The sequence below is a fragment of the Biomphalaria glabrata genome, chromosome 1, assembly GCF_947242115.1.
Source record: "Biomphalaria glabrata chromosome 1, xgBioGlab47.1, whole genome shotgun sequence".
In the NCBI taxonomy this organism is placed as follows: Eukaryota; Metazoa; Mollusca; class Gastropoda; family Planorbidae; genus Biomphalaria; species Biomphalaria glabrata.
Genome location: NC_074711.1, coordinates 60,601,123 through 60,626,272, shown reverse-complemented (window position 1 = coordinate 60,626,272; position 25,150 = coordinate 60,601,123). Strand labels below are relative to the sequence as shown.

At 35.6% G+C, this 25,150-nt stretch overlaps 2 protein-coding genes across 3 annotated transcripts in view; both read right to left on the bottom strand.

Annotated features, from left to right (window-relative positions):
* Positions 1 to 5,948: 5,948 nt before the first annotated feature.
* Positions 5,949 to 9,119, bottom strand: LOC106069446 (thioredoxin domain-containing protein 12-like). The gene is made up of 2 exons (XM_056033706.1): positions 8,930 to 9,119; positions 5,949 to 6,445 (listed from the first exon to the last, which is right to left on the bottom strand). Exons 1-2 carry the CDS (start codon positions 9,018 to 9,020, stop codon positions 6,066 to 6,068), a joined length of 471 nt encoding a protein of 156 aa, XP_055889681.1. The 5' UTR covers positions 9,021 to 9,119; the 3' UTR covers positions 5,949 to 6,065.
* Positions 9,120 to 18,424: 9,305 nt separating this feature from the next.
* Positions 18,425 to 25,150, bottom strand: part of LOC106069445 (neuronal acetylcholine receptor subunit alpha-10-like) — a 211,818-nt gene continuing 205,092 nt past the window's right edge. For both annotated transcript variants that reach the window (XM_056005376.1, XM_056005384.1), the window contains one exon: positions 18,425 to 23,316. In XM_056005376.1, the coding sequence (XP_055861351.1) occupies positions 22,936 to 23,316 (381 nt within the window). In that variant the 3' untranslated portion in view covers positions 18,425 to 22,935. The remainder of the gene's footprint in view (positions 23,317 to 25,150) is intronic.

Sequence of the window (25,150 nt, the reverse complement as noted above, 5' to 3'; positions counted from 1 at the left end):
AAACATAACATCCGCAATAATGACGTAGAATGACAACAATTTATAGGACTGGAAGGCCACACGCTAAAAATAAAGTTTTTTTCAAGTGTTTGCAGGCATGTTCACTTAATAACACACTTGTACGGGTGTCTACTAATATTGTGCAGAGGTGGATCTTTTCACTTGAAGCTCTACTAATAATGTGCAGAGGTGGATCTTTTCACTTGAAGCTCTAATAATAATACGTCATAATGAAATGAAATCATTCAATGACCATCCTGCCTTTGAATCATTATACCAAAAGCACTCACTATTTCCTTTAGCGTCACGGAAAAGATAACGATGTTAATGTCAAAGTGTAGCAAAGAAATGTGTATGAATGAGACAAAGGCGTACGTTAAGGACGGGGCTATTGAGGCAGTATTAAAATAATAATTAGGTGTTGAAACCGTTTAATTGTAACACATTTTTTATTGCATTGGGCAAAGAAGGTTAGTTAGTCATAGGTGCTACTATGCTAATTAAATGTGCAGCTGTTTATTTGAATCCTTGCCAGACTTCTTTCCCTTGACCACACGTCCACTAACTGGCATGCAATCATTTTCAGAGTGATCCAAGTCTCTGGAGCAGGGGTTCTCAACCTGTGGGTCGCGATCTCTTTGTGGGTCGAATGACTATTTGCCAGGGGTCGCCTAAGACCATCGGAAAGTTTGGTTTTCGTTAATTTTACATTCATCTTTTTTTTTTTTTTTGTAAAAAAAACAAAAGTGTACCATAGAAGGTAAACAATTACAATCTAATGTATAAAGTAAAGGAATATTGCTCTGATTAGGGCAATATAAAATTACTCATTAACCCTCAAAGTGCTGAGCTGTTTTACAATGAGTGCATACAAAATGGAATTACAATTCTGATGTTTAGAGGCTGAACTACCACACGCGTTTAAGGGGTTAAACGATTGTGAAGCGTCAATTAAATGAAATAAAAATTGGGGAGAGACATATTTAAAGACACGAACTTCTTACCAAACGATACAGAGGGCACCTTTAGTGAGTGTAACACCATTGCTTGAAGGGAGACATATTTTTCCATTGGTATTTTTTTTTTCAAACTCTTTGATTAACTCCATTGCGAAATAAAACATTATTTCAATGGTGAAGATTTGAGATAGTTTGAAAACTATTAATTGAAACTATTAATAAGTAATTGCTTTCTAGTCCATGTTATTGAAGGTAATATATTATTTGCTGAACATTACTGTAACATGGATCTTGAACAAAATAATGTTAGAAAAGTAAATATAATGACGATTTTTTTGAGGCAAGGTTGTGTGACGTCAGAACGATAAGGACATCCAGTAGTTTAGGGTTAAAGCTGACGGAGTCAACGAATCTTAACTCATAATCAAAACAGCAGCCGTTATAGCTTCTTATTTTCTTATTTGGTTTCTCTCTGAATTGACAGAGCTATGAAATCTCACATCATTGCCAAGGAGTTAAAATTGCAAGCGACCATTAAAGACATTTGTTACTAAATTTAGTGCAATTTTCTTAACTAATGACACTTTTCCCATTGAGAATAGTTCTGCAGATAGTATCGATCAGGTGATTCAGGCAGTGATTTCTTTCCAGTTTCAAAGATTTCGCATCTATCTTGATGAATTCGCAAATTGTTCACAAATTGTTACTGGCTTACGAGATTTTCAAGACGAGTTTCTTTTTTACAAACCTTTTGAAACAACCTCTACAGCACGTTATAGATTTAATTTGTGGTGTCTGCACAGATGGTGCTTCGAGTAGGCTTGGATGTGGGTTTTGATTTCAACGTCTGGTTCTGAATGAGTCACCAAAATTCATCGAAACTCACTGCAAGATTCATTACTTTTGTAGCAATATAGTTTACTGTATCAACGACTGTAGGCTTAACGTTTTAAATGCTTAGAAATATATTTCAACTTGTGACTTAATTATGAAACATGAATAAACATGCAGTGGAAAAGTAAATAAATGAAAGTCATAACAGAATTTTTTTTAGTAATTTAAGCACAATTTTTTATACAATGATATAATATAAAGACATCATAAATTTAGAATTTGATTATGATTTTATAACATTAGCAAAATCACATTTAGGGCCTGCTTAGGCTTAAGACCGAAATAATATTATGGTTGGGGGTCGCCGCCTAGTGAAGAATCATATTAAGGGGTCGCCGAGCCAAAAAGGTTGAGAACCGCTGCTCTGGAGGGTCCAGGATCGTTTTGAAGAAAATAAAGGAAGATTGTTCCCTGAAAACAATGCGTCGCTCACCCCGTGTCATTTGTCATCTTTCCCTCTTGTCATTTCCTTGTGTCATTTCTAACTTTCTTCTCGTGTCATTCCCACCTTCTGCCAATGTCAATTGTCATTTCTAACTTTCTTTTTATGTCAGTCATTCCCACCTTCTACCAATGTCAATTATCATTTCTTTCTTTTTGTGTCATTCCCATGTTCTCATTTCAATTTCCACTTTCTCCATGTGTTATGTCCCATTTACTCACCATGGTAGTTCTCACTTTCTCCATGTGTAATTTCCCCCCCCCCTTTTTTTTTATAGAATGTCAATATCTAGCTAGACAGAAATGAAAGCCTTGATCTTGTGGTTTATATAGGGTCTTATGAGTTTTTTTTCTAATTTTATAGTCTTTTAAACATTTATTTTAGTAAGCTCTTGCTTTCCAGACGTCTGTCTACTTGTGTCTTTCACTGTATTACCAATAAGATTAATCATTGTCCCTGTAATTGTAATTATTTCTTTTTTTAGGATGCAGATCACAGACACGCAGAAATCAAAAGAAACACAACAACAAAGGGGTGGCTCTGTGGGTCCGTTTTGTTTTTGGTAAGACAGAGAGGTCAAATTCAAATTTTGATATTTTGTTAGAGACTACTAGAGTTATAATTAGAGTTCAGTGGGACCTTTTCTCGTTTTTTTAAAAAAGATTTGTAGACGTGATTTGTGGCCTATTGTAGTGAAGACTGGTAAAAAAAAGTAATGGAGAAACTATGAATTACACAATTTCAATATTCACAGTCAATAATATAAACAAGAACTCGATCGGAAACTAAATTAATGGAATCAGTATCGATGTTTCTCATCTGCCATTTTTAAGTCTGACCTACTTCAATAAGCACATTTTGTACACAAATATATTATTAAAAGCATAACTACAAGATTTTTCTTTTTTAAAAAAAGCTAACCAAATTTTTTGTTGAATAGCGTACTTCAATTAATGAATTTTCCCATAGAAAAGGAAAGGAATACTTTACAAAGAAAAACTCTAAGCCAACGTGCAGACACATATAGGCTATTGAATACACCAGAAATATGAAGTAAGTGCATTCTCTTCTAATCCAACCTGACGCTATTCAATCGAACACGATTCATAAAATTTCAAATTTCATCTTTTTTCTTCGTATTTTGAAGAAGGCACAGCTTTCCTTCGATCCCTCCAAATAACACCAGTCAGTGTAAATTCTAGTTAATGTTTGTGTACAATGCTCTACTAGCATTTAGTTTCAGATTTGTATATGCTGCACAAATATTCTTGGAATTATATGAAAATCAGGATTTACCATAGATATATATTTTATATCTGTCAATGGGATTTACTTTATAACAGTGAGAAGTAGAAAGCCGAACCGAAAGAAAATTGAAAGAAAAGTGTGTGAATATGGTGTGTGTTTATGTGTGTGCGTGTGTGTGTGTGTGTGAGAGAGAGAGAGAGAGAGAGAGAGAGAGAGAGATAGAGAGAGATAGAGTGAGAGAAAGTGAGAGAATGGTAAGATAAAGAAAACTAAGGCCTGTCAAAGCCATTTCTCATGAACCCGGCAAGTCAGGACACACGACGCTCAGACAACATAGATTCTAAACCAGGACCTCTGGATAAGTCATACCTACTCTATCTTGTTACCACCAATCCCACTCTTGTGTATTTCCTTTGTGCTTAAGTATAACGAGAATTGGACAAACAATTGCCTTTAGATAATTTGACATATATATGAAACATTAATGAAAGTTCTTATAGTTGACCAATCCACATATTGACTAATAGAGTTCTTCAGTATGTTGAGTTACACCAACTAATAAACTAGAAATTATTTATACATTTTTTTTCCTTAAAGAAGAGATTTTATATTTTTTTTATGTACGGATAAAACTAGGTCAATACAAAGTAGGTTAGTATTGCATTCTGACATCAGCTGAGATCACGGGGCATTGAAAGAACAACCATCACTTCACAGTGGCGATAACCAATGACATTAGAAATGTTAATTTTCATTCTTGACCTCTTGCGTGAAGTGGTCACTTAGACCACTTAAGTATGTAGCGTATTTCTCAAAAGGTTTAGTATATATATATATATATATATATATATAGTATGACTATATAATGACTATTAAAAAAATTACATCTCACTCACAAGAGAGAGTGCTTACTGCAGTGCTTAAAACGATGTACACATATCGACATCTAAAGTATACCTGCGCAAACATTTGTGACATGCTCTTGTCGATAGTTTGGATCACCGGTGAGATCTGCTGGGTTAGCACTGAACTTTACTTAGCGGTACTAATAGGGCCTACCAGTTATAACTAGCTCTCCACCAGTTATGAGAATCCTTTAACTCAATGCCGAATTTCTGCGGACTCGGAAATGATAAGGTTCCTTTCTACTGGCGTGGATGGAAGTATTGTTTCTGTTTGAACGTATCAAACCAGATGCGCGTTAGCCATAGATCTAGCTGTTTATTTGTCTTCTAAGACTTAGATTTATTAAATGACATTGAAAGAGAGAGAGAGAGGGAGTGAGTGATAAATATATATAAAGCAAAGGTAGTTGAACTTTGTCCTGGCCATACATTCTTCTTTACTTTTGGGTTAATTAAAAAATATGACGAGCTCAGCTTGGCTTTGCGGATAAGAAGATCCTAAAGAAAAATCCTTATTCCTAGAGGGAAGGAACGGTTGTGGTGACGACCGGACTTTCCAGTGCATCTAGTTCCTGCTTTGGTTCATATAGCGTAATGTGCTCTCTCTCATCTTTGTAAGGAGAGTCCTTTTGAATACTAGCCAACCAACCGAGTTCAATGTACGATCTTTACAAAATAAATCAGCATCCTTAATGTCTTTACCACTGTCCTATTATTAGGAGACGATAAGAATTCATGTTAATCATTATTCACTTTGTACTAAAGTGATGTGCCTAATAATGTAGCCCCGATGTTATGAGTGCTTTAGGTATTTTACCACTGAAAGCAGAGCAATGTTTGGTCTATAATGGGTAGATAACTGTCCTAATTTTTTGTTTAGCTCGCCATAGTCTACAGAAAACCATGTGTGTCTATAGTTTCTTTTCATGATTCATTGTTCGTAATAATAAATAGTAATATAGTTACACTTGAATATATAAAATAGCTAACTCATAATGGACTATGGAATACAAAGATCTAAATGTATTTGTTTTATTTATTACGATCGACTAAAGGCATTGCGATGACACTCAGCTCCAGGGATCCCATGTAATTAAAGTCGCTATTAACAATTTTACTTTTAGTAAAAATTAAATAAAAAAAAAAACATAATATTTGGAAATAAAGTTTGTTTGGTCAGGTATTCATTAGACACACGCCTGAATCTGAATAACTTAGAGCTTAAACAGTTCAAGCAAATATATCATCTTCTGAATTATGATAAAAAAAATATTGTGTTACCTTATCAGTCGGAGTGCATTGTGATATAACAGATACTTTTATATTTTCATGTTAACATATTTAGCAGCAGGTTTACTATCTCTGACGTCATTACCACTCCAAACAGGCATTCCACCACTCTACATTCACCTTCACAACACACTGAGCTCCAACCGTAACGACAATTTTGCATCACTGCTGATGTTAACATAACATTTAAAATCAATTGAAACACAAATGTTAGTGTTAACCTCTTGGCTTTATTGACCAGCATACCTAGATGTTATAGAGTTATTTAGTTCGATTCAGCATACTTAGATGTTATACAGTTATTGAATTCGATTTGTTTCGATTCGTCTACATTTTCTTCTCGGCCACCAGTTTCATGTTTCGAATCAAGTCGCCCTCACCGGGGTAATTATACTGATAGAGGTCATTGTACGAAAACTTAACATGCGGCATGAGCCGGCCCTGAGGGTTGAAAAAAAGAATCCTGGGCACGTAGTGACCGTCTGGACTGAACTGCTCGTCATTGGGCACCTGGCCTGCCTCCATGTTGACCATGACAAAGTTCTTGCTGAGGTTTAAGATGGCGGGGCTCTTGGAGAACCAGCTCTTCTGGTACCAGCACGCCGAGCAGGTCATCCGGTGTATCACAATCATCATGTGTTTGTGCTCCTTTTTGGCTTTGTGGAGGGCCACGCCCAGTGTGTACCAGTCAATCTTTTCTCCCCAGCCTGTGAACACATTTTCATGTCATTTGAGTATTTTAAAGTAAAAAGCACTATTAAGGCATACTAAGTATTAGTGGTATAAAGACAGGGCCGGTCCTAAGCATGGGCATAATAGCTAGCCGCCTTGGGCCTCCGATAGGTGCATTTTTTTAAAAGAACAAATAGCAAAGTTTGTGCCAAATATTATTGTTGGGGTACTTTAGGTTTCAAATAAATTTTGTAGTTTTATTTTTCCGCTGTTTTTTTTATATTTTTCTATTTCATTTGGGGCCACCAGATTCACTTCGCCTTGGGCCTCCACTTATCTAAAGATTTACGGTTTGTTTGACCAATACTAATAAACCAGCAAGGTTGAAAAGACAGAAGGAAATGGGTTAACTGAGGAATAAAGTATGGATAAATCCAAGCCTGAATGCTAAGATTGGTGGCCAATCTCAATTTGGAAAATGTTTAAAGCTTAGTAAAAAAGAAGGCAGTTACTTGATTTAAAACATGTTTTATAGTAATATGATTTGAAGCACACGAACAATACACACTCATCTGATACTGTGTCTTAACCATTACACCTTCGTAGCGATACTTGAAGCAGTCGGAACTCTTACGGGCACCGCAGTGCACTGGTGATAATTCAGAGGTGCTAATTGCTCTTATTTCTTCAAAATGCGCAAGTCATTGAATATATGCACACATTCTAATATTATTCAATATATGTAGCTTATACAGGGTGGCCAAGATAGGAGGACTGGTATGATTACAGGAGTACAAACACTTACAGAAAAGTAAATCAATTATAATATATTATAATTGTTATTTAAAATAATAACAAAAAAACAAACATAAGATGGCCGCTGGACATCAAGTGAGAATCTACTCTATTTACTTTATATCGTCTCAGAGGCTAATATCTTACAGTTTCTACAGTAGTGTTTCCCCTGAACTAATTGATTGATGTTATTAGTCAGGTCAAGCATCAAATCATCTTATCATGTCGGAAGGCACGTGAGGAGGGTCCAATGTGCCACCACAGATAAAACTCAAAATACACTAGAATCACTCGATATACCAAGAATGTAGAAAACTCTAGACAAGAATCACTCGATAGACCAAGAATGTAGAATTCTCTAGACAAGAATCACTCGATAGACCAAGAATGTAGAATACTCTAGACAAGAATCACTCGATAAACCAAGAATGTAGAATACTCTAGACAAGAATCGCTCGATAGACCAAGAATGTAGAATACTCTAGACAAGAATCGCTCGATAGACCAAGAATGTAGAATACTCTAGACAAGAATCACTCGATAGACCAAGAATGTAGAATACTCTAGACAAGAATCACTCGATAGACCAAGAATGGAGAATACTCTAGATAAGAATCACTCGATAAACCAAGAATGTAGAATACTCTAGACAAGAATCACTCGATAGACCAAGAATGTAGAATACTCTAGATTAGAATCACTCGATAGACCAAGAATGTAGAATACTCTAGATTAGAATCACTCGATAGACTAAGAAAGTGGAATAGACAGAATTACTTGATAGACTAAGAAAGTGGAATAGACAGAATTACTTGATAGACTAAGAAAGTGGAATAGACAGAATTACTTGATAGACTAAGAAAGTGGAATAGACAGAATTACTTGATAGACTAAGAAAGTGGAATAGACAGAATTACTTGATAGACTAAGGATCAGAAGTGGACTGGGTGTCAAAATCGGCCCGGACATTTCTATACCAAGCGTCCCACAAATTTTATATCACGATGGACATCCAATAATACCTTTCAGCAAAATCATTAAGTTAGGTTTGATAATGTATCGATAACTGTACGCATGGATACAGTCAACTCTATATCTTTATAAGAAATATGGGCCATATGTTGCTTTTTTATCGCTAAGTGTGTTATCCCTAAAAGGATGAATCCTACTAGTAGCACTGTAGGCTATTACATTATTTCGGAAAACATTTTATTCGTATTAGTCTGTAGTGTAGAATCAGTAAAGGATTGTTTTTATAAACATGGCACTCAGAGAGACCTATTTATAAGAGAATATTTGTAAAACCTTTACCAATTGAATACGTGCAATAGTGGCATCCATGCGGCCATTTCGGTTGCCTATATAGCCAGTCCGCCCCTGCTAAAAATGTAGAATAGACAGAATCACTCGATAGACTAAGATTGTAAGGGGCCGACACTAGAATCCCTCGATAGAACAAGAATCTAGAATACTCTAGAATCATTAGATAAACAAGGAATCTATAATAGTGTAGACTAGAATCTCTAGACAGACCAGACATCTAGAATAGTCTAGAGTCTAGACTATAAAAGTAGAATCTAGATTCTAGATCTATAATTTATTTTTTACAGATATATTTTATAAATTATGGAATATTATCTAGATCTAGATTTACTTTATATATTTTGAAACTAGACTCCTATGTTAATCAATATTCCAAATATGAAAAAAAAAAACTCGCTTACCCCTGTGATTGTCATCGCCAGAGGTGTAGGTCAAGTCTTTTGTTCGAAAGGATCTGATCTTTTGAAAGACACGAGCTACCAAATCGAACATTTTCTCGACCTGTTGTTTCTAAATAGAGTATGCTGGAACCCTAGACATAAACAGACCTATACATGTCTATGGCTGGAACATTTCAGCACGCATCCATTTGAAGTTTACTTTCGTGCCTTAAAAAAAATGATGCGAAATCTCAGTTTTGTTAAGTTTCATTGTAAAGTATATTATTATTTCTCGTTAATTTTGGTATATCTTCTCTTATCTTATAAAATACAGACGTTACTTCCAAAAAGAATACGATTACGTCCTACGCGTGTTTCTAGTCAATCAAGTCATGCATTAGCTGCTTTCATTTTACCCGGTACTACGGACGGTCTTTATAATGTTTGAGATACGTACTGATACATTGGAGGACCTAAAAGGAAAGTTATGTTTCACATAATGCAGCTAAGTTTAAAAACTTTTAAAATTTATTTCATTTGCATTATTTAACCCAGGATAAAAAAAAGCATTTGTAAAGTAAATTTAGCTATAGACAAGTTCTTTCGCATTATCTAACACTTAATTTTAAAATGTAGTATTTGTAAAGCTATCTAGCTATTGACAAGTTATGCCACATTCTAGAGACTTGATTCTGGAGATAAGAATAGTTAAATATTTTCTGAAAAGGGGAAATAACGTATATTACATTTACGAACAAACTTATACCAAGTTATCTCTCTTTTAAATTGGATAAACCAATGTTGAAATGTGGCCAAAAAAATAAAATAAAAATAAACAACATCAAAACACAACAAATATATCTAAATTAAATAAAATAATTTTTTAAAATGTTAAATAATTTACTAAATTTGAAATTTACATTCCTTCCTATGTTTATAGTTAGTGAGATAACTGGTATGGTAATTGGAGCTTGTGTAGATCACTAAGCCTAATGTTTTTGTTTTTTTTTCTACCCAATGTAAGCACTACTTAGAGTACTTACTAATGTATTCTATCCTTCCTCATCACCGTTGGTGGACCTAAACTCATATAATAGTGATGTAAGGACTCACGCTGACAAGTTTTTCCATTTTCTTCCTCTGTTGAGAAAAATGAATATCACTGACTTATGACCCACTAATCTAGCTCCTAACGCGGTGCAGTCCGGCCGCGTTAAAATTTGCCCACATTTAATAATGAAGCTTCAGAGGCTCAGTTCTATTTGATCCATTTATTGTCGTAGTCAGGCTACCATTGATACGCTTGGTGGCCAAAGATTGTGCGTCACTGTGTTGAGAGAATCATTGGCCGCCCATCTCTTCACGTGTACTGCCACTTTAACTTCATGTGCAATTAAAAAAAATTCTCAATGGCCATTGTGTTTAAACTATCTCAGCGTTTTTTGATTCACTCTATTCAGATTCCTTTGATTAGTTTGATTTTTTTTTTAAAGGGGCAGTTCAATCAGTTTAGAATGATTTGATTATCGATCATTGTTATTAAAGCAGCATTAGTTAAAATGAGAAATATGATAATTATAAATAAATATGAATGGGAAAGAGAGAGAGAGAGAGAGAGAGAGAGAGAGAGAGAGAGAGAGAGAGAGGGACATGCAGAAGGAGACACAGAAAAGAGAAGAATAAAGGATTTGTTACAAGATAAGTTACCATTACCACAATACTACACCCTTCAAAACATCATCTTCCTCTACGGACACACTGCTGTATGTTTATTTCCATCACTATCAATGCTCAACTTGCAGGGACTGGAGGGGGAGGAAAGGGTCATTAGCATATGTCTATAGTGTAGGGAGACAAGTTTCTTTGTCTTCGTATGCACAATATGCACTGTGAACAAAAGTTTCAAGAGCGGTCGCATAAAATTTAATTTTTTTAATGAATACCGGTACTGTGACTAGTCTAACTCTTTGATTAATTCTTTTCCAATACTTTTCCAGTGTATTTATGTTTCCAACCAGATCTGTAGAGAAAATATATATCCTCAGAAATATAAACTTTGAAGGACACATCTTTCAAAGAAGGTGAAAGTGAATGTCTGTGAAGCTGTTCACTTTAGATCGAAATTCTGCAAGAAAGCAGAAAAGAAATATGTCACTGAAATACCGCGTATTTTCTATTCTAATTGCCCCCCCCCCCCCCCGTTTTACCATTGACACAAAAAAAAATAGAATGTCTGTGTTAATTTACGAACTTACATTCAGTTATTGAAAAGCTATATTTTAATTTTACCATCTGTACTAGTTTAGAACAAACTTCATTTTTTTTCTATTTAAACTTTATTTTGTATGTCATGGTCAATTAAAAAAAAAAGGTCTTACTTCTTGCGAAAGTCTCAAGCAGCTCTAGAGTCGGATTTAGAATGTAGGGCAAAGTCTTGAAATGTAATACTGTGGCCATTCTGCTTCAGACTGACCACCAAGGTCATCTAGCCGATGGTCAATTGTGACTCGGACAAAAGCCCGAAAGATGATCTTTCCTTATTTTTTTCCCTCTGTAGTTGGAAAGAATTAGTTAATTCCAAGCGTGGGTTCTGTTTGATTGGATTGAATTCTGCAGTGAACTTGAACCTTGGTTTTAAAACTTAGAAATATATAAAAACTTGCAACTTTTTTCAACACAATTTACAATTTACTTATGATAGTACGTCATGTTGAGGGTCCATCATGTGGGTGGTTCCTTTTCTTAGTGGTCCACCCTTTTGGTGGTCTATCCATTTGGTTATCCATTCTCTTGGAAATCAATCCTCTTTTAGTCCATCATCTTTTTGGTCCATTTTCTTTTCGGTCCATCCTCTTACTGGTGTATCCTCTTGCTTTCACTAATCCTCCACAATAAGCACATCATGTAGAAGCTTCAGTTTTGTTTTCATTCCAGAAAAACGATAATTACTAAGTGCTTTTTTTTTCAGCTCTTGCGACGCTGAAGATCCCAAACTGTATCGATTAATAGCTGTACTTTTGGACTCAACTCACTCACCAACTGCGTGGAGGCATTAGATCTACTGTGTGGGTGATGTTCTGACCATGGCAATTGCAGAGTAGTTCATCTCCTTTAAGCTCAGTAAGCCGAAATATACCGAAGGCAGCTCAAACTGAAATTAGTTGTTTTTTTTTATTAAAAATCTTGTTATTGGGGCAATATTGAATGACATAATGGTATCTCTCTTCACTAGCGTGTATAATCAGGAATGTCCTGCCAACAGAAAATTGTGTGGAATCACTAGATGGTCAATTGCTTGGCGATTGTGTATAAGGATTGTGTTGATGTGTATTTTATATAGGTTACACCACTCGGTGTTTGGGAGTAACATCCCTTGTAACTGTTGTTGTCAACCAAAATGTCGTTAGATTAAACAGCTGATTTCATGTCTTATAATTTATATCCAGAGTCTTGTTATTATTCGTTCATGATAATCAACAGATGGAGCTGTATATACATGCACTGTTAAAGAAAACAAAACAAAAAACACTTCTTAAAGACTGCATATTATTGTTAAAACATTTTTCATTTATCATTTTCTTGTCGCCAAATTTATTTTCCATTCAGTTTTAATAATAATAATGATAATAATGTAATTTGCATAGCATGTTAACATACATAATATAAATATAGTCTGAAGGCGACATGAAAACATAACAGACAAATACATAAGATTTAAATTTAACTAATCTAAACAAGTTTTGAACTGATAGGTCTTAATGTTCTTCTTGATCAAGTGAAGCATACTCTTTGTTTGAGCTCGACCGAGAACGAATTCCAATCGTTGGTCCATGCACAGAGAAAGGCCTCAAACCCTAACTATTGAGGGAGAAACGTGACACACTTAGAAGCATTGGGCCAGTGGTGGCTTTCTGAAGAACATTTGGAGTCATCAGCTCACTAAGGTACAATGGCATTTCAATGACATTGTAGATGCAATGATTACGAAATGTGGCCACCTAGTAGTGGATTCTTACATTTCTAGCAAGCCACTGAGATGTACGCAATAGAAACGTAGCTTTAACTGTCCACTGACTCAATGAATGTCATACTCCCATCGTATTGTATTCTAATAAGTTTTCATCTTTTTAATCTCACTTACTTCCCAGACAATCGTTCCCAGATTATATTGGGAAAAGAATGCTTCATTAACCTATCTTATCTTATTTACAGAAATAAAAACTTTCAACTATTCTGTTCTAAATTCATTGTCCTTATCTACCCTACCTAGCAGTAACATAATGTGATACAAATGTATGGTACCGTTGCAATATTTGATATTTACCAGTCACGTACTGTAACCAATAAAACGGTGCAGGAAGTTACTGATTTCGTCATCATTGCTTCTATCACTTTCTTTTAATAGTCTCTAATCCTGGACCAAAGACCAAAGAAAAAAAAAAAAAGACAACTGAAAGGGACGTAACCCCATTACGCTAGACTCCCTACTATGCTTGTCTCCCTTTGAAAGGTGTTGAATGAAAGGGTCTGAATGAGTGAATCCGAAAATCGATATCAAATATCCTCTGTGTTTCAGTACAACACAAGCAGGGTTGGTGTCTTATCATTTTAAACGTCTGCCGACTTACTCTTTGACTTGAACACAAAATTGGAAAGAGGAAACACTAGCAAGTAGCAATATAGCGAGCACAAGATGGAAGTACTAGCTCAAAGAAAACTATTTAGATGAATGGTGTCAAGATTAGCGGGAGGCAGAGATGGATCTCTGAGACCTCTAGTGATTAAGTTTTTCTCCCTTGAAGTATATTTTGGTTCCATTGGATTACAACAAAGACTTTTGAAGATATTTTGGTGTTGAGAAGGTCCCCGGTTTAAATACCGTAAATATTGTGATTTGATTGCAAGTTTATATGGTGTTTTAAACAGTCTTATATATGGTGTCTTCGATTGTGGTACAAAAGATGTCTTAGATTTTCGTCGATGCGGGGTCTTAGATTGTGGCAAAGATATAGTATTAAATTGTTTTCTGGAAGTTGGGGTACTGCATCAGACTCTTTCGTTAAATGCTCTTCTGTGTAAGGTGTATATATATATGTTGCATCATCATTGCTGGTAGTGAATGATTTGATCTTATCATTAATCAGTTACTTGAACAAAGTTATAGTATTAAGCAATAATTAAATTTACCACCTATATTCTTGCAAACGAATCGAGCTGTTTAGAAAATTGTTACTCATTAAACTCACCATACGTGTTAGTTGAAAGACATTTGATTGATAAGAACTTTCTCTCTGACTTCAACTTAGTGTTCAGCTTGTTCATTTCAAGTCAGGTTCTGGTGAGCATGTCAGTTGTGACATTTCTTTTGGCAGTCACCTGGGATTGATTTCAGGCAACTTGTTGAGCATCTTAAAAGGCATAGACATTGCACCGCTTCCGCCCCCCCCCCCTCAATTTTCAAAGCATTGCTATACAGTTTGAATATAACAAGAATAGAGGAATTCAACGTAATATCGACACTATCTGTTCACTTAATTAATTTGACTAGACCAAAAACCACAATATAAACACATACACACGTTTAGATGTCTGTTTGAATCTTTCTGTTGCTTACTAAACCAATATTTTCAGTCACCACACGCACACTTCTTCAGCCTTTGTTTAGTTTGTTCCAAGTTTGTCTTAGCAAGTGACTCTCGGCTCTTGTTTGTGGACATCCACAGACCTGGTCCAGGGGCGAGGCGCCCAGTGGGTGAAGACAAGGTTCGATGCCATCCAACAGAATGGAAGGTCTTGGAGAACAAGGACGTTAACTGGGTGGAAATGACTTGATCAAATATTTGAGACGTCTCTCCACGCACGTCTCTCCAGCTCCCACGAAACCCTCACATCCTTACACACACACACACACACACCACAGTGATCTGTTCTCAATGACGTTCACTCACATCAGATGCCTATCTCAGTTGGAATTGACTTTTATAATATTATACAAAGTTATAGTTTATCATAGAATTTTAGTGGGACCTCCGTGAGGAGGAAATTTGATATTAGTTCTGTGAGATCTGTCTGTCCGTCTGTCACGTTTAGATCTCAAATACTATAAGGACAATTGAAAATCTGATTCCACCACAATTTCTAGCTTGCAAAGGTTAAATAATTTTTTTTTTGTTAAATAGAAGCAAACTGAAAAGATTATCACCAAGTGCTATGATTAGACAGAGAACAACTTTGCCAGATATGAATCAGAATTTAAGCTCTGAAAAGGAAAATGTGGTTAGACCTAATTAAAGTAAGTATGGTACCTTGACTTTGTAATCTATAGGACAGATGATGTTAAGGTCACGAGTGTGTCATATGGCCATATCAATGATTTAGTTTCTGCATTTAATGTAAGGTACCAATTAGGAGGCGCGGTAAAGTGCTTAACCTGAGGTGCGGGATTCGAATCCTGGTGAAGGATTAATTTTTAATTTCAGGATCTTTGGGCGCCTCTGAGTCCATCCAGCTCTAATGGTTACCTGACTCAAATTTGGTAAAGTAAAGGCGGTTGGTCGTTGTGCTGAAATTAATAATCCCAGTCTTCACTGAGATTCGAAACCTTGACTTCTTGGTTGTCTAAACGCTTAGGGGGCAAATGTTTACTACTGAAGACAGATTCTGACTTCTGAAGACAATGATAGAAAAACTGATAGAGAAAACAAAGAGTTAGAGAATGAGAGAAAGCGATTGAAAAAGCAAGAAGCTTAGAGAGAGATAGTAAGGAAGAGAGAGAAAGTAAGGAAGAAAGAGAGAAAGTAAGGAAGAGAGAGAAAGTAAGGAAGAAAAAGTAAGGAAGAGAGAGAAAGTAAGGAAGAGAAAGTAAGGAAGAGAGAGAAAGCAATGAAAAGAGAGAAAATAAGGAAGAGAGAGAAAGTAAGGAAGAGAAAGTAAGGAAGAGAAAGTAAGGAAGAGAAAGTAAGGAAGAGAAAGAAAGGAAGAGAAAGTAAGGAAGAGAAAGAAAAGAAGAGAAAGTAAGGAAGAGAAAGAAAGGAAGAGAAAGTAAGGAAGAGAAAGAAAGGAAGAGAAAGTAAGGAAGAGAAAGTAAGGAAGAGAAAGTAAGGAAGAGAAAGTAAGGAAGAGAAAGTAAGGAAGAGAAAGTAAGGAAGAGAGAAAAAATATGGAAGAGAGAGAAAGATCTCGAAAGAATGAAACAAAGAATGTGTCCTAGAGAAGAACACAGGACATACAGAATGAGAGAATCAACTTTTCTGATTTTGCTGGTGTTCAGAAAATGACACGTGACTACAAATCAAACGTCTGTATATTTGAGGTTCCCAGTTGAACAGAGCGTATGACTAAAGGTCCGAAAGCTCATACTTTTTATTCCATTAAGAGTTCACAAGCCCCTTAAAAGCAGTCGAAGGTTATCAAGTACACATCATCTGTAGAACGTGTTACGTGAGTGGTGTGGGGGTTTAGAGGTGCTCATCTCTAGACGAAGCCAATGGAAAGAAAAAAAAAGGAATTATTCATTCTCTTTATACCATTATTATCACGTCATTTTATTTTTGTAGCGTATTTTATGTTTCTGTTACATACTCTCGTTCTGCTAATTCTTTCTTTCAATTTTACGTTTTTATTCGGAATTTTTAGTTTTTTCTTTCGTTTCTTTCCATTACTTTTCACTCAGTTTTCTCTCTGGCCTTACTCTCTGTGGTTTTCTCCCCGTGACTGTCTGTCTCTCACATTCTCTTTGTCTCTCTTTCTTTGTTTTTCTCTGTATTTCTCTCTGTTTTCCTTTTGTTTCTCTAGTATTATTTTCATTCTCACTCTCTTTCTGCCTTTGTTTCTTTGTCTTTGTTTTTCTATGTATCTCTCTTTGTTTCTCTTACCTAGTCTTTTTCTCTGCTTTGACTCCCCCTCTCTCTCTCTCTCTCTCTCTCACTTTAAATATCGCCACATAAATCGGCCTAACTGTAGCAAGAGAAGCAGAGTTCAAATATTTCCCAACTTGTTTCCACAGATCAAAATATAAAGGGAATTCCTTCTCTGTAGCACTATCAGCCGTGTAGATGTCCGCGGCCCCTTGAGGTACGGTAAGTAGATAGTGACATTGCTGTTGGGGGCTTCTTCTTTCCTTTCACGCCAATCCAATGGGCTCAGTCCTTAAGCATCCAACGGGGGGGGGGGGGTAGTTCTGTTTTGCTTCCCCATAGGCCTAATCGTTTCTTTTAACGGCCGTTTCCATCCGAGCGCCACATTGAGGCTGAGAAGTATTAACCCGGCATGGGCATACCTTTTACTAGATAGAAGCCTGAGTTGAAAACGTAGAACTAGGGGAGATAAGATAGTTGTAGATTATATTTCAATTTCATTGTCTTATTTTAATGTACTTATAGTGTGCCATTATATTTTAGGTATTCGGTGTGAGTAATAGTTCTACAGTTGAAGTTTCTGTTATTTAATTACTTAGCATGCTAACTAGAGCTTTTGTTCTGTGATTTCTATCAGGAAAATGCCGTCACAACTTTGAAGTGTTTGTGTCACAAGATAGAAATCTAGAATACCAACGTCACAAGATACGCATACAATGATTAAAATAATAGTATCTCACTGTTTACAAAGCTTCCGCTTCGCACAATTATTGATCGTTCATAACAAAACATGTAGGTGCGTGCCTGAGAGGTAAAGCGCTTGGGTCCCGGGTTCGAATCCTGGTGATGAATGGGATTTTTAATTTTGGGATCTTTGGGCGCCTCTGAGTCCACCCAGCTCTAATGGGTACCTGACATTAGTTGGGGAAAAGTAAATGCGGTTGGTCGTTGTGCTGGCCACATGACACCTTCGTTAACAGTAGGCCACAGAACAAGATGACCTTTACATCATCTGCTCTATAGACCACTAGGTCTGAAAGGGGAACTTTACTTTACTTTTAACAAAACATGAATCAATAACAAAAAATTAACCAATTAGCTAATTAATAAGAGGGAATTAATTAATTTAATTTGACTTAGAAAAGGGGAAAAATCGTACTGTATTGAGAAATATAGCTGCAAATAGTAAGTTATTTCCTCTATAAAACCTTTTTTTTCAGTAATAAAATTTTTTTTTGCTTGTTTAACTGTAGCCTCTACAATTATTTCATAAAGTTTCAAGCAGTTTCGGAGCTTATGACCTACTAGTGTTACAGTAGCTTCTCCAACTCAAGTTAAAGTGAAACTTGTTGAGGATTCAGCCAACGTCTTCAATGATACACATTTTCTATACTGAAGACCCAAATTTTATAAAGAAATAATTCACATTGACAAGGCTTAGTAGCATGAAGGTCCAGCTGATCCAACACTTACCAGTAAGTACTGTATTTACCAATAGTCCATAAGACGGTGTTAAGTGAAATGACCAGAAAGCGATGGCTTAATTTGCACACATTAAAAATATATAAACACGCACACATACACGCACTGACATTCCAGAAATGTCTAGTTTAATTTGTTCAATTCTAACAGTTCAAAGGAAAAAACAAACTCACATACGTGTCTTGAAATAATTGTACAAAGTATTTATTTCATCAATGCAGCTAAAAAATGGTTCAAATGATTCAATACGTCATCTTAAGACATTGTTGCACTTTGCAAGATACGAAACCTGACATTGTATACCAACACTATACAGATCCAACAAGTTTTTTGTTTTATTGCATTACTAACATTCTGCAGGTAGTTTGGCGTGGACACAGAACAGACTCTACGTGGCAGGGTTGGTGTCATGGGATACGAGGCTAAGAGGAAAGTCGATAGCAAAAAAAAAACGAAAAAAATGTTAAGGAAACTTAAGAACGAATCCAGACATTGCATTTGAAGGACCGACCTGCCCAAGTCATGTTTATATACGGATTGGAAAGCGAAGCTTGAACTCCACAGCCATTTTTGTGTTAATACGAAAGAGGATGGGGCTCCTCCTTGACCCCGGAGTTTCATCTCAAAACAAACTCGCTTCTTCAGCTTCACCATAAATGTACATATAGGGGCAAAGAGGCTGAGGAATGGTTGGGACTACTTGCAACATTTTTAGAGAGAGATGCCATCGACGCCTCTTATTTCATTGCTTTTATTGTTATTTATCACACTACCTCTATTCAAGTCTCTCCTTCATGGAGGGTGGACGCCGATCTCAAAAACGGCTCTAACGATTTTCCTATGAATTTAACATTTGATGTATATCACTGAGAAAAGAATGACAAGCTCGTTGGCCACATGGAGGGAAAACTGGTTTGACCGTTTTAAATTTATTTTTTCAAAGTAAAAATAAATAAATCTAAATTTGGCTAGAGACTAAATCTAAATCTAGATCCAAGATCGGTTTTGAAAGGACAATCGCGTTTGGGAATTTCCAAATGCTTTAATGATTCAAGAGTTTAATAAATTAATGTTCACAAAAATGTTTCGTATTGTCTTGTTATTCTAGATCTAAATGCTTATATAAATGGAATATTAAATTGTGTACCAGAGATATAAATTCGCTTAATCAGGATTCTTTCTTGGGGAGAAAAGTGAAAAAAAAAGGGGGGGGGGTAAAAATGTTTTTAAATATAACATTCATTAATTTTTAAGAAAAAAAAACAAAACAATCGCACAATAAGTTGCATAAAGGAGGTATTTTTTTTTTAAAGTATTATATTTTTATTTTTTTTTTTGTTTCTTTTAAGTTTTACGATTTCAAGTTGTGGTTCTATCCATAGATTTATATTTTACATTTAGAACCGGAAACAAATTCTTATCCGCGATTGATCGATTGACAGACCTATATATATAGATTTTTATGTACGTAACTCTTTTTCAAGTTCTAAGGGAAGTCGACCCAATCCATCTATGGTTCTATCTATAGACTTATATATATATATATGTCTGTGGTTCTATCATTATCATTTTTATGAGTTTTCTAATTAAAACAAAAACTGTAAATGTTTCCAGTGCATGAATTAACAAACCAAAAGTTAAATATAAATTAAAACGCTCATTAGATGTTGTACTGAAAGAGGGACTCTGTCTTTCTACTGAACATGCTGTAGTATTGTAATATAACAAAACCACATAGAAACATAATCATAATATAAACCTGATAAAAAAAAACTAATTAATCAATCAATTCCAACTCATTGCCACTAAGTCTGATCAATTAGTTTGTGGAGAAAAAGTGAAATTAACAAACACATAACAAAAAATGTTAACATACAGATAGATCTTCCTATCCACATCTTTGCTTTTAATTTAGTATCCAACTATATTCTACCCAGAGGCGTAGCGATCAAAACCTGCGCCCGGGGCAAGGTACTTTATTAGCGCCCCCACCCCCCAGTTTCCATGAACAGCACATAGAAATATAGGCTTATAAATACAAAGTATTTAATAATAATATTATACAAATAATCTTAGAATGCATTACCTAACTAAAATATCTACAATATTTTTTTTGGCGCCTATCTGCATGTGGCGCCCCCTGAGGGTGGCATCGTGCCCCCCTCACTACGCCTCAGATTCCACCCTTACCACATTTAGCCATGCACTTGCAATCTACTAATTACGTCCTGCTTAGAGTATGTACATTTCAATCTACTGATAGCAAAAATCTAATGACTAAAATACCCAAAGATTTAAATACTATCAATACAGTTCATTTAAAAAAGATTTTTAAACCGTATAAAATTATATTGAAGCCTACATTGAAATAACAGCGAAACATTTCTCGAGCATTGATTTATCGTTTACAAACTCACTGAATGTTGAAGCAGCGGAAACGTTTTGGCATTCAAATCTCTACCTTTCGTTTCTCTTTCTTCATCACATGCGGAGACCAATTTATTTTCAAACAAGTTCACATTTTCACCATCATCATCATCAAACTCCATCTGAGTGAGGGCTTGAGAGGTTCAAATCCTCTCTTGCAAAAGTCCTGGACAGATACCCTGCTGTTTTGCGTAGTGCATACATGTCACCATTAAGGTCTAGAATTTGTGATTGTCTCAGACCTGTCATGTTTTCAAACAGACCAAAAGATCCATACGTTCTTGAGGCACATCCTACTAGCATTTAGTCAGATGAAAGGTGTTAAGATTTAAAAGTATTTAGAAAAATATTTGATTCAACTATTCTGAGTGAAGGAAAAAAAACACACCAAGACAGTGTCATTGCTAGTCACGTAGTCACATATTATAGAGGACAGAAATTTAAAAAAATATGTCAGGTCTTACCATTCAAATAACTGAACATTTAATGTTGAAATATGCAAACATATAGCCGCGTTTTTAAATGTAGCACTTTAACAATTCCAGTCAGATCTCTACACTTTCTATGGTCATATGTTGACTAGCTTGTGATTTTATACTCAAAACCTGAACATATCATGTGACTTATTGCTATGACATTATGATAACTTCAATTACTTATTATTTACAATGCCGGATTTTAGCATGCGCAGGCCCTGACAATACGTTTATGTTTTATAGAGTCCCGTAGATTCGTTTGAAGACTTAATGCTTGGCATAGGACTCGTTCTAGTATTGATACTTTTCATCTCACAGTCCAACTTTGTTTATAAATAGTAAAGTTGCTTTTAAATGCAATTCTTTTCACGTTGTGGGTGCCTCTTAAGAAAGCGATGCCTTGATTGACTGTACTATCTACATAAGTACAAAAGAGACAGCTCCTAAAAGAAATTCCTGTATCATAGGTTCCTAGAATCATTATTTAACTATTAATATTTTTACATTTTTAAACCTAACCCTTACAATAATATATCTTAACATAACATTAGAATGTAAAAATTACTATATAGGCCTATCCATAATTAAATGCTATTTTTCAGCTTATGAAAAACACCATTCCTCCTATTGTGTTCTTTATTCAAATGTTATTCTAATTATATTTTGTTATTCTTGCATTTATGACTTCAACATATTGCTTGTAACATTGGAAAAATAACAAATTATTAATAGATGCTTTGTACTTTATACACGAAAGAAAAGAATGAGACCTCAAAACATGTACACATTGTTGCATGTCTCTACTATGAAATGTACACATAATTTCTTATTTAATATGAAAATATACAGAAAAAAATAATTTAAATGTAACTAGTTCAATGTAAGAGATATTGCGTTAGCCGGAACTTGCTCCAAAATGTCTTTGGGATCCTTTCCAGGAGTCTGTGTATTTCATTGCCGTGCGAAGAATAAATAAGTAAAACATACATCAATACAATTCCATCACCTTTCTTGAATGTACATGATGTCAACTCTACTCTGCACATCTGCATAAAATATTCGATTTAACACACTGTATTCATGGTCAGATCAAGACGTCTTTTAGTTTTGTAAAATCCGTGGATTGGTGGAAACATGCAATCCATATATTAGAAGATGAATCCAACACGTCTATTGATGGAAACATCCAATCCATATACATGTATTTCGGACATATCCAGTTCACATATTGGGGGAAATATCAAAGCCGAATAACTGAGAAAACATCCAATCCACAGATTGATTGAAACATCATCCAATCCACAGATTGATTGAAACATCATCCAATCCACAGATTGATTGAAACATCCAAACTATGTATTGGTGGACATATGCTATCGTCCGGTATAAACTGTGCTATCACGTTGATGTCTTGAATGTTAATCCGCACTTTATCCAGTGGAAGTACATAACTCAGTATCCTGTACAGTCAGAACCACGTGAATATTATCCTCACCTTATATCGAGACAGTCTGAGACAGACTTGGTGTTAATAACATTCCCACTAGAATATCAGAATAGCCAATGAGATTTCGATAGAAAAAGTATTCCTCAAAATATATAAAATTTCAAAACTGTATATATCACTTTGTTTTCAAATGCATACAACTATCACTAATACGTTTCTACGAGAGCTAGCACAACGAGTCAACATTTGGTGCAGATATGTATCCCAAAAGAATTGAAACCGGAAATGTGGACCAGCCAACCGGAAGTTGCAGAGAATTACGAAATGAAGCATTTTTTTTTAAACATTGACAGAAGCAGGTGACGCTAAAAGCACAACCCCGGTGATTGTCAAGGTCACACAAACAAAGCAGATGAGTAGCAGGCGATCTGTGATTTGGGCCACTTGCTGCCACTCAAGCTTGAAGTTCTCCTTCTGGTCTTGCTCCGCCAGACGAATGTCATTCTGTTCTAACGTCTGGTAGACTCGTTGAAGGACACGCGAAAAGTAAGCCTCGAACTGTGCGTTTTCCGCGCTGACCTGCTCCGAGGCCGACGTCATGCCGTTGGAACGTCGAAACCCAGTCCGCGGGATGGTCCCGTTTCCTTGATAAGTGTCCGAGTCGAGAGGAGGCAGGTCGACGCGGCTGACATTCGTCCCCTCGTGAACTTGTTTCATTTCCTGTGAAAGGTAAAACATTGATTATTTGATTCTTTATTGGTTAATTAATGATTTATTAACATGACGTAACAGGGGCGTTAGCGAAAATAGAAAATACAGTAAAAAGGAAATACATCGGAGAAATTTGAGACAATTTCCCAGGCGTTGGCATCGGAACTGCCTGAGCTTTTCTGTTAATGTCGCCAATAGAGTATATGAAGAGAAGCGAATACTGCGAACATTCCAATGCAGACTCGTGATTTGTAAATCAAAATTTGAAGCGAGCATTGTTTGTTGAGTTCCTAAAGACAGCATGGAAGCGTTCTTCTAGGTACTTCACCCACTCCCAATCATGCATTTCCACACAAGAGAAGAAGCGCTATACAAAAGAAGAAGCGCTATACAAAAGTAATAAGAATTAATATATTACGGATAACATTTTAGTAATTCGTCAGCGGATGAGTTCCGCTTGAAGTAAGAAGCAATCTTTAGACTAGCTCAAAAAAAAAAAAAGCTTGCAGAAATATTTTTTTTTACTCTTGACTTGCAGAGGATCCTGCATCGCTGCATTGCTATCGTGCTTAGTTTGCAGGGATTTGAATAAATAATACAGGACTCATATAACCACGTGGTGAGTGGCTTGTTTGGGGCACCACTGATGACTTTCGCCTTTGTGCAGTAAAAATGCTTTGAGACGTAACTTTCCCCTCCCTGCGTAGTCTTGACAAGACTGAGTTTCAATTTGTCAGTTTTCAATGGGATTCGTACTTTGGGTCTTTTGGTTCCATGATCAAGATGTTTACCACACGGCCACTACGTCTCGAGACCATGCAAACACTATATGTTTAGGTAGACTATGCAAACACTATCTTCGACTATTGCGAAACTAATATAACGGCTCGCCAAATCCATACACACACCATTTCAAAGCATTATTCGTATTTATTTTTAAGAGAAAAAAAAAGGTTTTTGTAAAAGTGCACTAATAAACTTCTTTTAAAAAACTTAAAGAAACATAATTATCACATCTTTACCAGAAATACAATTAATGGATGATACTAATTAAAGTAAATATTAAATAATACCAAAGACTTCTGAATATCGTGTTTGTCGAAATAACATTGTTAGCATTTCTGTTGCCAAATAGCATTTCAAGTTTTAAATGCATGCAAAATAAAGCATAGATTCTCTTTGCAATAATTTTCTGGATTTTTCTGATCTCATAAGTACAACGCAACATAAAGTGCAGGAGAGTTCAAGTCAAGTGAGTACGTAGCAAGGGAAATCAGTATATCCACTAGCATGCAACTAACAACGAATAGTCATATACATATAAAGAACAGAACTAGTCAAACACAGCTACCGCTAACAAAGAAGAGAGGTAACAAGAACTGAAAACTTATTTGAAAGCAGTCTTCGCTGATACCAATAGGTGCTTCATTCTGGAGGCTTAAATACAAGATTGGTTTTCTCTTATTTAATGATGAGCATGCAGTTTATGCAGAAAGGAAGAACACATTTACTGCGGATTGACATGGGCTGGGAAATATACTCGGTATTAGTACATTAACCACCAAGAATTGATGCCACCTTTTTTCCCAGCTTTTATATCCTTTTTTAAACTTTTGTATGCTTAACTCTTTCTCTCCGTAATTATTTACCCCATTCTGGTGGAATCAAGGTTGGTATCGTCAGCTAGGAGAGAAAGAGTTAATAAATGTAAATAAGTGATAAAAAAAAGACTAAATAATTTACAATTTTCTGTTAATTCAATGATTTGATACACTTCTTTCGACATTTGGTCTCTACCTTTCTTACAGAAAACTTACAAATTGCTATCGCTTTTTTCTATTTT